The following is a 17,414-nucleotide window of genomic DNA, read 5'->3' as shown; positions in this document are numbered from 1 at the left end:
GTGAAGAGGCCATTAATTGGGAAAATCGTATTATAGCCAAATTATTTAACGTCTATTTATGTACTGTAGACATAATTATTTGTTATGACATCCGCATCAAATATTCTAGAGCTCATGATAACTTTTGTTAACTCTACAATAAGTAAATCCACTTTACCAGCTAATTACTCTTCTACAGCGATACCAAAGCAATATATAGAGCTACTGCAAAAACAAAACAAAAAAAAACCTGAGGTTCAAACATTTATCGCGCTATAGATAGTCAGCTTGCTGACAATTCTGGAATTTCACTCAAATACAGGCTATTCTTGCTGTGTGTGTAAAACATACAATATGCTTCAAATGATTATTCATATGTACTGCATATGTACTGTAAATATGCACTAGACAAGACAATGTGATGTAGCCAAAGCCAAGATGTAACAATATAATTTTTCTTATAAATAAAATCATGTTTTGAGCTAAATGACCAGATGATAATTATTTTCAGATATATAATACTTTATTTGACTCAATAAGTACACTTGTAAAACAAATAAATTTAGTTGTGACCATGCAAACATCATTCTCATTCTATTAGTTTCATTTGTATAATCCAACAATCTCACACCCTTTACAAACTGAGGAAAACAGGCAAACACAAAAAGGTTCAAGTAGGCCAATCAGACCTTTTGGACGCGTGTCCACTGTACATATACATGTCCCTTATTTTAACATTTTCCAAACCAGAAAAACAAACAGAGGAAATTGCTGTTTGGTATTGAAAAATGGTTTTCAGTCAAATAACATTCAGTTGTTGCTCCTCTTAGATCACTTCATTGGCTTTTATAGTCATAGTTTTTCTAATAAGTCCGCCATTTTGTGATGACAATAAACTGTAGGGTGAAACAAGTTCCCAATTTCATCAGAATGGATTAAAACATTACAATTGCTGGTAAAGTTCTTTATGATGTTCTTAAATGGGCCCGGGTTCACTGACCATCAGACACAAGAGGAGGAGGAGGAGGAGGAGACCTGTTGGAGAGGATGAAGATGAATGGAAACAGACAGAGGTTATGTTCAGAATAGAATACTAGCTTACTGCTAAATGAATACTATGCAATATACAGTATGCTGTATACTATAAACAGTAAGTAAAGCTCACAAAACTTTTGTTTTCTTTTCGAGTGAACGCAAAGTTTCTCGGGAATAATCGAAATAATTTTGGATATTGTTGGTTATGCAGTTATATTAAATGTTCTATCTTAAGAACATTTTTGTTTACTTTCATACAATATCCAAATTTGGTGCTGTGTTGAGTTGTTTCTTTATGTCCGGTTTTGTTTCATGAACCACATCTATTTTGAATGCACATTTTGGCCCTGTTTACACCTGGTATTAAGATGTGTTTTGGTCGATTGGATCACAAGTGGACGACATTAAATAGAGGTATAAACGGGGTCTAAAACGCTTTGAGCTTTTCCACTTTCGACCACTCCCAGAGCTGGTCGAAAACGCATTAGACCGGACTGCTTTCGTAGTGTAAGCGCTCATTTGGTCGAATGCGTTCGAACAGCCACAAAAGACCGTCTACTCTCTACCTTTTAACCTAATGTATAAACATGGGAGGCGCTCTAGACAGACGGGATTTAAACTTTATAGGCTGATGACCCAAGCTTTGTTTGAAGACGAAAAACATACCAAGCACAATGTTCTCTCACCATTCTTGATTTCTAACACCCGCTCACAACGTTCGGCGTCACCTTGCGGCTGTCAGAGCAGAAACGAAAGCTGGTACTCTCCGTATGTTTTTCCGTCATCTCTGGGCATGTTCATATGTAAATTGCGCGAGCTTATTTTGTCCATTAGATTGAAAGATCTGAAAAACCCCATACATTTACCCGCCTATAGACCCTCTCCTCGAAGAAATCAGGACAGAAGTGGTTGAAAGTGGACAAAAGAGACGGATTAAAAAACCAGGTGTAAACGGGAATGTGTCTCCCTCGTCTACTTGTGATCTGATCGACCAAGACGCATCTTAATACCAGGTGTAAACAGGGCCTTTGAGAAATGTAGTAGTAAGCAGCATATTTTATACTGCAGAGATGGTGAGAGTAGTATGTTATTCTGAACATAACCAGAGAGCAAGGCATCACCACCTCACCACCTGACTGCTGTAGTCCTCCGTCACCCCGGTTAACTCCATCTCCTCCTCCGCATCTTTTCGCTCGTCGTCCTCCTGTTGCTGAATCTGTGAGGTTTTCTGTTGCTTCGTTCTCCTGCGTTGCTCTCGTTTCCTCTTCCTCTCCTCCTGTCGCTCCTGATGGTGGCAGTACTGCACGCGGCGTGAGAAAAGCTCCCTGGCGTACTCGTACAGCTGCACGTCTAGCGCATTGAGCTCCTCTATGCGCCTCCGGGTGGACGTCCCCACCGTGACCCCGGCCGCCCGGGTCCCGTTAATCTGAGTGAAGGCGGCGATGAAGTGCAAGCCGAACGTCCTCTCAAAAAGGAACTGTGTTTTGCGCTGGAACTCAGTCAGGCCGAAAAAGGCCATGCGCCGCAGGTTGCGCTTGGCGCTGCTGAGGAGCAGTTCGGCGCGGCGTTCTTCACTCATGGAGGACAGGTTGTAGCAGCCCACCAGGCTGAGATCGGCCAGCATGCGAGTCTGCCGGTTGTTGGCCAGGTTTGAGGGGCAGGCCATGAACTCCTCGAGAGACACGCCGGTCCAGTCCTCGCTGCTGTAGCAGGACGGCAGCTCGTCTGGGGTGGCAGGACGCCCGTCGCACATGTGAAGCGCCGTCTTCCACGTGGCACCGCGCTGCACGTGCTTCCACTCGCTCAGGTAACGTGACACGGGGTCCCGCAACAGCGTGATGTAGTAGAAGTTCCTGGGAAGAGAACACAGAGGATGAGGCATCTAGAAAAAAAAAGAAAAAAAGAAAAGTCTGTTTCTGTCTGAGTAAATGATGACAGAACTGCTACTTTTAGGTGAACTATTCCTAAGGATGTAGACCTCACAAAATGTTACTGTTAGTCAGGGTTTTGAAGCCACAGACCTCCAAATATAATGATTTGCTGGGAGGGACCCTCTTCCTAAACCTGCTACATATTATCATTCAAAGGATTGGGGTCGGTAAGATTTTTCTTTTTTGAAAGAAAGTAAATAAGAAATGAACACTTTTATTTGACAAGGATGCATTAAACTGATCAAATGAAGACGTTTATAATGTAACAAATGATTTCTATTTAAAAAAATGCAGTTCTTTGGAACGCTTTGGAACAAAAAAATGATCAAAGCTTCCACAAAAAATATTAAGCAGCACAACTGTTTTCAACATTTTAATAATTAATGTTTCTTGAGCAGCAAATCAGCATATCAGAATGATTTCTGAAGGATCATGTGACACTGAAGACTGCAGTAACGATGCAGAAGATTCACCTTTGCATCACAGGAATAAATTAAATATATTCAAATAGAAAGCTGTTCCTTTAAATTGTGATAATATTTCACAATATTACTCTTTTTTTATCAAATAAAGGAAGTCTTGGTGAACATAATAGACTTCGTTAAAAAAACATAAAAATATGTCTATAGTTCTGAGTAAAAAATCTAAATTGTACCAAACTTTTGAATGATATTTAATATAATATATTATGATAATTATAAATGTGTGTGAAATATAATCTGGGAAATATTTACTTGACAGTCTTTGTTCTACCCACCATTACAATAGTACCTGAAGAGAAATCATTTTTGACTGAAAATAGAAAAAATATATTTATAATAAATCTCATGACTTCCACCCAGTCTTCATAAAACAGAGCAAACAATAATTGTCAAATTATGTAAATTGCACCATTTTATTTTCTAAGTTTTAATATGTTTTGCTGAAACTTTCTGCAGACCGCCTATATCACCCCAGTTTAAAACCAATTGTTATTTTGTTTTAGGATGTTTACACATTTTTATACATTCTCTAATGGCCTTTTTGATAGAATAAGTGGAAAAACAACAGAGCGTCAGAGCGCCGACAATGTTTAGGCAGTTCAACTGAACAAGACAAAGATGCCGATTAAACATAGTATTTTTTGGCAGCGTTCCTCATTAAAATTACCATGCATTTTTTCCAGAGCATTTCTTGCTAATTACATCAGTACAGCTAATCATTAAGACAGAGAAACCTTCTCCCATACTTTTCTAACCACATTATATTCTCAAAGTCTGAATGTAGAAGAGGAATGATACAGGTGATAGCCAAGAAACTTCCTTTAATATTTCACAGTGTCAAAGAGAAAACAAGTTTACAAGTGATATTTATCTGAAAATGAGAAAAACAACCCCCATAAAACATCCAATTTTCTATCTCGGCAATGAAATCGCTCTGCGCTCATGCCGGAGTGAACGCGCTGTGAGACGTGGTCTGCTCATTGTCACCGAGTTCCTCATCATTTGTCTCATTTCCTCTCGCTGGGATTGTTACCTCCTGCGTGAGGAGCACATTATTTCCAATCAGCCCAATGAGAGGAGCGCCACTGACACATGGACACAAATCATCTACGAGAACTCAGAACAACAACATAAATTTACATCCTATTTGAGCAAATATTTTCTAATGTGGCAAGAGACGCAACATGCAAAAACAAGCGCTGGAAATGCAGTGGTCTTGGGTATGAATTTCAGATTTTAGCTCGCAGGGTGCTGTTAAAATTTCTGGGTAAAGGGATATGTTGGGATGTGATGTCATGCTTGGAAACTGGTCTAAGATCTATCGAGTGATCTGCCACATCACGGTCAAATTACGGGCCAGAATGTCATACTGGCTATGGCATTATAATGCAGTGAAATCAATAACGCTCCACTACGGTAATCCATCTGCTCTTCAGCACTGACCTATTGGAGAAGCACTGTCAAATGCTAACCCGCTCAATACAGTCAAGCCGAGCAGGATATGATATGATAATGAAGGTCAGATCGCTGATCGCTCAGAGGTCAGTCTGTTACTGCATAAAGCATCCATCAAAAAGTACTCAAAAAACGATTCAAAGTGATAGTTCACCCAGAAATTAAAATTCTATCATTTACTCGTCCTCATGCCACCCATGATGCATTCAACTTTCTTTCTTCAGATAAACACAATCAAAGATTTTTCGGAAAAATGATCTTCACAACGCACATTTATGTCAAGCTGAACTTGAAATGATGGTTTATAGTTAAAAGAGTTTGAAATATTAGCATTTATCTTCTTTTTATCATTTGGTTTTATAACGGGGATGGCATGAGAGTGAGTAAATGATGAGAGAATTTTCATTTCTGTGTGAACTATCCCTTTATAAAGTTTTCCTTGCAATTAAGCCTTCAACAAAAAGAACCTTTTGAAATGGATTTGGGCTAGTCTTTCTGAAGTGTAAGTTTTTGATGAAATCTGAGAGCTGGCTCACTCCTTCATGCTGGGTGATGGATCTGCCGGCCCAGAAAAGTTAGTAAATACACTGTTAAAATAGTCCAAGTGACTACAGTGGCTCAACCTTAAGTTTATCAAGCGCTGAGAATACTTTTTAAGTATTCAACTATTCATTTTCTTCCGTGTGGGCCTCTGAGTTCACGAGAGCGCCATCACGACACATGCGCGAGAACTGAGAAGATAACGACTAAAAAAAATGTCAAATGTTTAGCTCTGAATATTTCTCAGGGTAGCTTTATTTATTGAGTTTTTAAAATTGACAAATATTTCAACAAAATAGAGACAAAAAAAATTTGCACAAAATTAAATTGCATGGGCAGATTAGATTTCATGATAATAATCAATACATCATCAATCCTTCTTCCAAAAAGTGTTTTTGTCTTACCCTGATTCAGTATGGTAAGCCAGTTATACGTGTTTATGTTTTAAACCTGTCACCTGACGGGATGGTTTTCACAGGAAATTGCTAACACACGTCGCTTGTCACTTGTCTCGTCATATTTGTAAATAGAGAGAAATTTCTCCGGCTGCTTTGACGCATGTCTAGTGTGGGAGAGGCATAGGTTAGTCACAACGAGTGAGAGAAGTTGACATGGAGCAGCAAAATCTCAAACCTCCGGGAAGGAATTTATTTTCAAGGAAGGACCTAGAAGATCTATTAATGGGTGAAGCTAGAGTAACGTCTTCAGTCAGCTTGATATCCTTCGCATTTAAACTGGTTATATCTCTTAAGCCTAGTAGTGAATGTTTTATATTAATTTTTTTGTATGTATGCAATGGAAAAATAAATGATTTTTTTTTTCTTTTCACCTTTATTCTATGCATTATTTTAAAGAGACTTCTTTTACTTTGTTATTAATGTAGAATTTATCCACTGTTCGCCAAGCATTATGCCAATTTGTACATCTCCAAACACAGATCACCGGAAAAAGCGAACTGGAGGGTAAACAATATTATTAAGTACATTCCTAATGTAGTTATTTGAGACTTTATTTTGTAAAATATTTGTATTACCAAGAAATATTTTACCCATGATATCTGTAAAATTTAGATCTTCCTTCTGTGATGCATTTTTGCATCCATTACAACTGCATTACAAGTCTTTAGGTCTAACTGGTATTTTAAATTCATTCAAAAATTCTCTATATGTTAATACATTTCCATCATTGTTTAAAAGCTAACTAATATAATATTGTTTTCAAACCAGTAACCAAAAAAGAGAGATTTATTTTTTGTAAAGGATGTCTTTGTTGTTCCAAATATAATATCTCCTAGGTGAAAAGTTATGTTTGTAGGCCAGTGTCCATGCCATGAGAGCTTGTTTATGAAATTTTGCAAGCTTAAACGGTATTTTTTTCAATTGAATAATTACACTTCAATAAAAATGAGAGGTCGCCCAATTGTTTAAATAGAAAGTTAGGAAAGGAATTCCAAATACTGTCTTTATTTTTTAAATACTGAATACTGAATTTATTTTAAATACATTGTTCAAAGCATCATAACTCAACACCTCTAAACCACCATGATCTTTGGGATTGCATACAATTTCTTTTCTCAAATTATGTGGCTTGTTTTTCCAAATAAAATCAAAAAGCATTTTATCCAATTGTTTGGTAAGTTCATATCCAATGATAACGACACATAGACTGATCTGGAGATTCCTTCAGCTTTTGACAAAAGCACCCGCCCCTGAACTGACAGATCCCTTTGTAACCACGCATTAAACCTCTTACTAGTTTTGCTAATAATTGGATTGAAGTTTAAATTTTTGCGCAGATTTTCATCTTTACCAGATATGTTACTTGATTTGCAATTGGAATATTACAGAAATGAGTTAAAATACATTCTTTAAGAGGAAACAGAACAGAACATTTATTCATATTCATTACTAGCCCTGATACATCTGAAAATGATTTTATGCATTTCACTGCTTTAATGATTTCATTCCTATCTTTCAAAAGTAAAGCAGTGTCATCTGCAAACGGACACAACTTAACCCCAAAACATTCAATTGCTTTAAATAAAAAGTTATGTTCTAAGGTATCAAATGCCTTGTGAAAATCAATAAATAAGATAAAACTATCATTTAAAACATAACCATTGTAGTCTACCATATCTAGTATCAATCTAATATTATTACTAATGGGCCTTCCTTGAATAAATCCAGTCTGTTCCTATTTTCTAATCCTTTTTTCAGTCTTTTGGCAAAGATTAAAGCAAATAATTTGGCATCATTATTTAATAGACTAATGGGTCTCCAGTTCTCTAAACAAAGAATATTTTTGTTTGGCTTTGGAATTAATGTAATAACACCTTGTTTTAAAGAGGAGGGCAGTTCCCCCTTTTCAATAGATTCTAATACGGCCTGCAAAAAATGGAGCCAGCTTATCTCAAAACACTTTATAAAACTCACTGACAAGTCCATCATTACCTGGAGAACGATTATCTTTAAGGTTGCCAATAGACTCTTTAACTTCCTCCAACCTTAAATCACCAGCACAAATCAATTTAAAATCATCCTCAATAACTTTGGCTTTATCTAAAACATTATCTAGAAAGTCATTCAGATCTGAAGACACAAAGTTGGGAGCGTACCTACCTTGGTAAAACTGAGTAGCCAAACTGATATCCTCTGTGACTGTATTATTAATTAACAATTTGTTTATAGAGGTCAATTCACCATTTCTTTTTTCCAAAAATGTACTTAGTATTTCTTTCCCCCTATTCCAACCATTTATATCTTGATCTGATAAATGCACCCTCTGCTTTTTCTTGATCCATTAGTTCCTGCGTGTTAAAATTTTCTTTAATGATAAGCGCATTATTTCTTTGAAAACAATATATTATTTTTGTCTTTTAACTGAAGCAATCGGTTTCATTGAAATAGCTAGGTTCCTAATTCTGTATTTCATTATTTCCCAATGTTCTCCATAAACATTTGCTATTTTAGCCTGAGACCAGTGCTTGTCAATTAACTTTAATACCATCAGTTTAAAATTGCGATCATCTAATAACTTTTTATTCAATTTCCAATAACCCCTTTTTAATTTAGATTCATCTGGACCGTGAATATTTATCAAGAGTGATATACCCTTATGGTCAGTGGAATGTTCTTGGAATGTTACAAATCAACATTCCTAGAATGTTCAATTGTTAATCAAAATTAAGTTGAAAGAACATTTCAGGAACATCATATCTTTTAAAACACGTTCCTCTAATGTCAAGAAAACGGGACATTTTATCATTCCCATAACCAAAACGAAATGTTTGCAGAATGTTCTTATAACAAAAATCTGTTAGCTGGGCAAAGATTCACAAGGACCGTTACTGGATTAGCAAATGTATTGATGATAGTATGATGATAGTTTTTTTTTATTATTGTTTTTCACTTTAGATAAGAGTGGTAATGGACTCAAATCTTGTCTCATGAGCAGCCGAAGAAAGTAAATGCATAAGAGGCAGCCTTAGATTAAAGGGTTAGTTCACCCAAAAATTAAAATTCTGTCAGTAATTACTCACCCTCATGTTGTTCCAACCGCGTAAGACCTTCGTTCATCTTCGGAACACAAATTAAGATATTTTTGATGAAATCTGAGCCATGTTTCACTCCTCCATAGGCTTCCAGTGTGACCGAAACTTGCTGGCCCAGAAAAGTTATTAAAGAGATCGTTAATATAGTCCAAGTGACTCCAGTGGCTCAATCTTAAGTATATCAAGCGACGAGAATACTTTTTGTGCGCAAAAACAAACAAAAATAACGACTTTATTCCACTATTCATTTCCTTCTCTCTGGGCCTCGTAGTGTTTTTGCGCAGCACGTCTGTGTTACACGTCACCACGTAGGCTCACTATTGGCCGACGCCGGTCATGTGTGTGTTGCGTGATGACGTGCAACACAGACGCGCAGCGCAAAAACACTACGAGGCCCAGAGAGAAGGAAATGAAAAGTGGAATAAAGTCGTTATTTTTGTTTGTTTTTGCGCACAAAAAGTATTCTCGTCGCATGATAAACTTAATGTAGTGCCACTGTAGTTACTTGGACTATTTTAAAGATGCTTTAATAACTATTCTGGGCCGGTGAGTTTCGGTCACACTGGAAGCCTATGGAGGAGTCAAAATTCTGTCAGATTTCATCAAAAATATCTTAATTTGTGTTCCGAAGATGAACGAAAGACTTACATGGTTGGAGCAACATGAGGGTGAGTAATTACTGACAGAATTTTCATTTTTGGGTGAACTAACCCTTTAAGACAGTTTATCTCGCTTATAGAGGACATGATCAACCTTGATGGCAGCAGATGAGGTAAGCAGAGCAACGGTAGAGTCTTTATTAGATTGTGTAGTGAGCTCATTTAATGTATTATACACAAATATGTTGTCTGGATTGTTAGTATACCCTACAGTTTGGGTGGCCATGTGATCCATGTAATCATGTAACTAGTAATATAATTTAAAGGGTAACTCTCGCCAAATTGCAACCTAGGCTATTTTTGTTAATCTACCCGAGTCAAACGTTCGTGTAAAAGCATAATTAGAAAGGAAATTTTGTTTTTGATCAAAATGCCTTTTGAATGGGAGTGCTGTAGGGGCACTACAGTGATAGCATCAAAATCGCTATGTTTAAAACACTAAGGAGGCTCGACACAACATGAAACTGTGCTTGAAGTATCACCAGGGGCTCTACACATGAACTCCAGCATTGACAACATTGTTTGTGTACACAAAGTTTACTAAAAAGAAAGGTTTTGTATGACTCACTTTATCAGTTAGTGTTTCTGGTGGCTGGAATTCTGTCAGTCAAAACTAGTCGATCTCTGAATGCAACGTAATGAACTGAGGCCGTTTCTCAATATGCGTTCTTGTCTGTACTTGTGTTCTAGTGGACTTGTGAAATGTCATCAGTCGCTGCCCAAGTACTGACCCAATACACAAGTTTGCATTTTGGCAAGAACGGTTAAAAATCCCGGAAGTGTTCTTGACACGCCCATTTTACCGAGGATGCATCGGTTGGTAACTTGACGGCAGAAATATCCCAGCATTCATTTCGGCATTCGAGGAAGGAGAGGCAGGTCAATACAGTAAGTCGTTTTTCAACAATTTCGTACGCTATTTCATCACTAAATTCACTTATGAGAACATCTGATGCAAGAAATCAAATGTGTACATTTCAAATATTGGCATTTTTACGAAAATTTATGGCGAATCGAAAATGTGCTCAAACGTTTTCGGAAGTGAGAATCTCCATAAGCGTTGCTTTATTGTTATGAATATACATTACATTGTAGTGTACAGTTGTAGAGTAATCCCTTGAGCTGAGGGGTAGGCTTAGGCCATAAAGCCTGGCTGTTATCGTCAATAATTCTTGTTATGTTTGGGTACTGCAGACGCCGTCTGTGCAGGGGTATTATTGCGCAATACCAGCAAGAACACATCGTCTCAAACTGTCAGCAGCGTTCTGTGTGCTCGTCACCTTGTGAGTTCATTCTTCCAAGAACAACTAGCAAGAGCGTTCTCCCCAAGAACACAAGTCCGTTCTTTGCATTCTTGGTTTTGAGAAACACCCTGAGCTTTCCATCTTTACTCTCCTCATGTTATGTTGCATTCGGAGATCGACTACTACGAAAATACGGTCAATCTTAAAAGTGGCGTTTCCATTCTAATTATGCTTTTACATGAATGTTTGACTCGGGTAGATTAACAAAAATAGCAATTTGGCAAGAGTTACCCTTTAATATAAATGTAATATTAAGATTGCTCCTGCACTGAGGCATTAGGTGTGTTTGACTCGAAGTGGCGCTGCACAGACCGAACGGTGTATGACATCAAAGTAGTGAAAGCGATTAGAGAGCATAAGATCAGTCTGTGCAGCGCCTCTTCAAGTCAAACACGCCTATTGAGAAAGGTCGGAAACGAAACATTTTCTCATTAAAGTAGTGGTTTTATCTTCAGTTGGTGGCTCCACTTCATTGTTAGAGTGTGCAGGCTTTTTTGAAGTGTGTCCCATGAACAGCTCTTATTATATATTAAGAGCATCGCACAGCCCACAGTACCACAGCTCAAAACCTGAAAGAGTTTAAAGCAGAGCACATCTAGTAATGTGTATATATATTTAAAACAGAAATTTCCATCCAAGACTTCTAAGCTAAATTTCCATTTATTTTCCAGGCCTTGAAGTTTTCTGCGACTGCGGGAGCCCTGTAAAAGCATGACAGAGCGAGAGAAAGAAAGATTTCCAATCTATTGAAACAGAGTAAAAGCTTCCTCCCCATCTCCACGGAGGTGTGCTAATTAATCTTGTGAAATTGTTTTTTAAGCGCACTATTTAATTACTCAGCTCAGAGTCTATTAGTGTTGCTCAGAGGAAGGCAGTCTCTTCTCATTACTGATATACAATCAATGACAGTAATACTTTCTATCCGGCTGGCAGACTAGCAGATTACAGGAATGCATCACTATAATGAACTTCATCAATTCATTGAACACCCACTGATAAACTTGTGCTAACTGTCACACGTTTAGCTGTGAATATTTCTCAGGGTAGCTTTATTTTGTAAATTTCTGTATATACAGTTCATTGAACACACAATGACGGCATGGGGCATGTTGTCACACTGTGGGCCCTATTTTAACGATCTGAAACGCAAGTATCAAACGCGAAACGCAAGTAACTTTGTGGGCGGATCTCGGATCTCCGACGCAAATCTAAAATGTGTTGGACTGAAGTATCCTCATTACTCAGAGGTGTGGTTTGGGCGTAACGTGAAATAAACCAATCAGAGCGACATCTCACATTCCCTTTAAGAGCAGGCACGTTTGTTCCATGGCGGATTGCTATTATAACGGTGGATTTGCCAGGCGCACGCCAGGAGCGGTTCACATCCGAGGAGAGCAACACTCTTGCCAGGGCCATAAAAGACAGAAAATTGACATTGTATGGTGATGGGAGAAACCCAACCAAATTAGCTTCGGTTAAACAGGTGTATAATAATTTTGGTAAATGTGTAAGCTAGATTTATGCCCATTTTTTCACATCTTCATGGACACCACAATGATTTCCCTCATGTGGAATATTTTTTCTTGTAATTATTTATGGTTTGCAAAAATGGCAACAGCTCAACTCCAAAAATTCACAACTCCAAAAATGGAGCGTCTGTGTGTAGATGAGAGAAGCAAAGTGTATGCGTGTTGTGCACACGCTACATTATGGCCAAGCATGCACCCTTAAAATAGCATCTGAACGCACCACTGACTTTAGACTAGGTTTTTCCTGGTCTGTGGCGGAATTGTTTTCTGGAACTGCAAAACAGCACCAGGGAACGTTTGCGCTGGAACACGCCTCATCTTTTCGCTGAACCGCCCCTAGACTAGCTATTCATCGACTGGCCGCTACAGACGGGCGGCAAAAGAGAGTCAATCCCATAGACTTAGACTTAGAAAAATATACAGTTTACAGCCTGGTACAAAAAGTGGTTTTGGTCTATATAGCTAATTTTGTGAAGGGGGTGAATTTTTTTAGAACTCATCCGTTTAAATTATATTAAAGGGGAAATGAAACGTCCATGTTTTGGCACTGGTAGTAGCTACATATATTAGAAAAATCACCTTGCCAAAAATTTTATTTTAAAAAGTTGTTAAAACTACAGATATGACAAAATTATTTTCTTAATTTCTAGCTAGCGAGTCGCCATTTTAGAGTGACGTCACAGCCTACGTAACGGGGTTGGTTCGTTCCGCTGGTGAGTGAAGAGAGTGAAGCGTTACTGGACCGGACTGAATACGCAATTGATTTGAAATGGAGGAAGACGAACTTGAAAGACCTGTTGAGCCCGTGTGTCCCATTGCTTAAGCATTTGAGTCGATACGGCGTGGGAACCGAGCAGTGGTACGTCGCTGTGTCGAACAGCCGGTGATGGACATGGCCGTAGCCAGCTATGAGGTCACCGAGGTCCGGACCTCTGTCATTTTTTTACATTCAAAAATAAAATTTCAAGCTCTCTGAATGATTAATTAGCCATTTAAACCACCTCATATGCAATTTGCAATTAATTTTGCTGCGAGAATCTAGTGCAGTGAACGGGACTTGAGAGCGCGTTGTGAGGGCGCGGGTGCGATCCCGTGTAGCCAGATCCACCTAATGGAAAGGTGGCCAGTAGTCTTCTGGACTTGTTTTTCTGATTTAATGTCACACTTTTAGCCTAGAAATCTAGACGCACCCTAGCGGCAGCAAAATGTATTTTGCAGCCAGGGTAGTCTAGAAACTCTCCATAGACTTTCGAGCTGCAAAAACCTAAATTGGGTCAGGCCAATCACGTCGCGTATAGAGTAGGCGGGGCGGGCTTAACATATGACGACAGAGTTGCGACGGTTACCTGGCTGTGACTTGAAAACAAAGAATGGCTGCTGCTGCTGGAGAACAGTCTTTCGAATCGGCTTTGGCCGCGACTCTGGAGGACTTGGAGTTAAGTTTTTCTTTGAGAAAAGAGCAAAGAACGGCACTTGAGTTATTCTTAAAAAAAGGAAGATGTGTTTGTCGGTTTGCCGGCCAGATGAGGCAAAAGTTGAATCTATCAACTAACGTTAGCTCCGCTGTTGGGAAAATGCTCTGGTTGGTTGAAGCGCTGTCCTATTGCGTGCAGAGGGAATTTGAAAGACATCCGTTTATCCCGCCCCTCGGATTGAGCCGTGTCTATGGTGAGTTTCCAGACCTAACATCTTGATGTAGGTCTGGCTTGCCAGGCTATCACACTTTAGGAAGTTATTAAAGTGGAAAGTTGCATGTTAGGGTTCGTGATATATTAATCTTATTTCCAAAACACAAGCTTTGAACTTATTTCGGATTATTATAAAAAAAAAAAAAAAAAAAAGTTGCTTGTTTTTCGTAGCAATATCTGGCAACATTTTACTGTCGGCATTAATATAAAAAAGCTTATAGAAAAACTGTAATTGCTGATAGGAAGATACCACATTCGGTAAGACAAACGCAATGATCATCGTGATTATCTGTAAGAAATGTATAACACTATCAAAAACAATAGCATAATACAGATTTGTATGCTACAGAATGAAATATGCCAAATACTGGCCAGCAGGAAGACGGCTTTTTTATTTTGTCATTTCAGTGAGCCAAGGATTGAAGAGTAGTCCACACACAGACACACACACACACACACACACACACACACACACACACACACACACACACACACACACACACACACACACACACACACACACACACACACACACACACACAAGCTATAACGTTAGCAAATAGCCTGTAAATATTTTGTAACATGTCTGTAAAATGTAAAACATTATATTGAATAAAAAATTATTTCACAAACATATACAGTGTGCATGTGCAGTTTGTTAACATAACATTAGACGTCGTCTTTTTGTCTGGTACTAATAAACTTCACTAGCTAAACACTAAGTTAGCGTTATTTAGTTCATGCTTACAGCTGTTAGCTAACAATGACTGTACCTAACGTTAGTTGTTCGCTGGTTCGACCAGCACATGCATCTTGTTAACGAGCCAGTGTGATGCAAACATGAATGAGAGGTTTGACATGATAATATGATAGCAGATGAACGCTTTTTATGCGTAGTTTAATGTTAAGTTTTATGTCTTTCACTGCGTTTTACTGAACTTAGCCCAGAGCCTTTACACCCAACCAACTTCGTGACGTCACATGTTAGAATACTGCACAATGGTGGCGCCCTGGCCGCAAAAGATATAACGGTTTTTCTTTTTTCTTTTATATGTTTACATTTGTCATGTTTCTTATATAATTGTTGATTATAGTGGATATCCATTTTGTAAATCATGTAAACTTGATTGACTGCTTCATTTCCCCTTTAAGCCTTAAAGTTCTGCATAATTAAGGGTGTGGCCACTTGAGTGACAGGTGGATTGCCGCTGCTGTCACTACTACCAGTTTGTCTGCTGTCTGTTAGCGTCACATCACCTCAGCTATTCCCGCCTTTTTGCCCATTTTAGGTTATCTGGGAGTAACGCGTGGTGACGCACTACCAAAATGGCGACGGCCGGCTCCACCCACTTCGGGCTTCAAAAACACTCTTCAGAAAGCTATGGGGGACGTCACGGACACTACGTCCATATTTTTTTACAGTCTATGATTCATTCCCACAAATTAAGAATTTGTTCTCTCGTTTTAGTAAATCATGGCCATATTGAAATAATTTTTTCCCTTGTTTTGATTTAACTAAAACAAGAGAACGAATTAGTACAACAAGGCCACGATTTAGTAAATCGAGAGAACAATTGATTATATTGTGCGCACAATTTACTTTAAACAAGGGAATGAATTAGTAAAATGTGCTGACGTAATTTAGTACTGAGAGGCGCCTTTATGTGCTCGCACTATGGGTTTGAGCGCAAAATCTGCGGGAATGAGTAAAATGATGCGCAACCTTTCAACCTGCCCAGCTGGCTAGTAGGAGTGACTGCGTTACACGCCACTGCTGAAATCCACCCGCATCAGGCGAGTTGGCGGGTGTTACAGTGACTCCAAACACAATGTTACAGAAAATCTTTTTTATTGCAGAAAATATTCATAAATTTGGTGTGGACGAGGTGACAGCTACCCTCGCAGCATAACAAATCATATTTAATTCCAATACTGTATATATTCAAAGTTATACAAATATGGAGTGTTCCTGAGTTTGCCATTGATTGACACTGAATAATTCAGAGTGATTTCAAAACTGAGAGGCAGAGACAATTTCAGAGGTCCATTAGTTTGTGCAGGCCTAATTGAGTGGTCTAGCGCAGATGCTAATTTGGTTAGTGAGAAAAAAGGTCTGTATGGTGGCTGAGAGAGCGGCTAACACATTAGACCACTTACTTAAATGACCAGAGGAGTGAGGGATAATGTGTTCTCTGCCTCCTGTACAGCTAAAACACCCACTAATATCAAATGAATTGAATTACCGAGGAAGCAGAGTGCAAGATGCCAGCTCCGTTTTTATGCTAACGCTAACTGAAACATACTAGACTTCTAATAGCAAATAACCTATTATTGCAAGACAAGTAGGCATGGCAAGTGCATGGAAATTATCCTATCAGTCTTATCATTAATATACCATTATAGTATTTATTAATATTTTAAATTAGCTGTTATTTTTATATTTTCAGTTTTTGTTTTAATATTAGTTTAAGTTTTGAAAATTAGTTTTTTAATATTCCTATTTAGTTTTAATTTATTTTTATTTCAGTTTTAGTAATTTTAGCAATTCAATTCAAACTTATTTTATTTCAGATAGTTGTCAAGACAACATTGAAAATTTATATTTTATTTTAGCTTTATTTCAATTAATGAAAATTATTTTTTATAGTTTTAGTTTTAACAAACAATAACAACACTGCTAACTATGTAGTATAATATAGGCCTAACAAGTTCCAAAACACAGCTACCAGCTTAGATTGATTAATGCAAACCAATAACTGTTCAATAACTGATCAATAACTGATCGTTTTTTCTTCTGAAGTATATCCGAGTGAAATGGCTTCTCGAAACAGTAAAAAAAAGTTTTTTTCAAGTCCAAAATTTTCCAAATTTTCAAGTCCATTGGGAATTGATTGGATCGTTGAATCGTTGGATCGTTGACCAATAGGTCAATCTCATGTGAGTGACAGGTTGCCCAGCTCTCGCACCAATAAACATGTCATCAGAGAAGAGATGTTGTTGCAATAGGGAACGTTATTTTGATTAAAGACTACGAGGGCACATGGATTTAGAAAAATAATGATGTGCACAGATAAGTCATTAATAACAAATGATGTTTTATTAACAAAGTTCGGGAGGAGCACGTTCAAATAATCAAGCAATCAATCAATCAACTCATCAAACAATTACCATGTCTACCCTATCAGCATGAGAGGAAGCATATATATATATTCACTCTGTCAACTCATCTAACTTCCTTGACAGTTTTCAGCATCCCTCCACC

At 38.0% G+C, this 17,414-nt stretch overlaps 1 protein-coding gene across 1 annotated transcript in view; it reads right to left on the bottom strand.

Annotated features, from left to right (window-relative positions):
* Nucleotides 1-2,131: 2,131 nt before the first annotated feature.
* hs6st3a (heparan sulfate 6-O-sulfotransferase 3a) overlaps nt 2,132-17,414 on the bottom strand; it is a gene marked incomplete at both ends in the record, with an annotated part of 42,800 nt that continues 27,517 nt past the window's right edge. Inside the window, one exon of the mRNA XM_081380182.1 lies at nt 2,132-2,867. Within this exon, the coding sequence (XP_081236308.1) occupies nt 2,132-2,867 (736 nt within the window). The remainder of the gene's footprint in view (nt 2,868-17,414) is intronic.

Source organism: Scardinius erythrophthalmus (assembly GCF_964197995.2).
Source record: "Scardinius erythrophthalmus genome assembly, chromosome: 12".
Taxonomy (NCBI): Eukaryota; Metazoa; Chordata; class Actinopteri; order Cypriniformes; family Leuciscidae; genus Scardinius; species Scardinius erythrophthalmus.
This window is presented reverse-complemented; position numbering and strand designations above follow the sequence as displayed.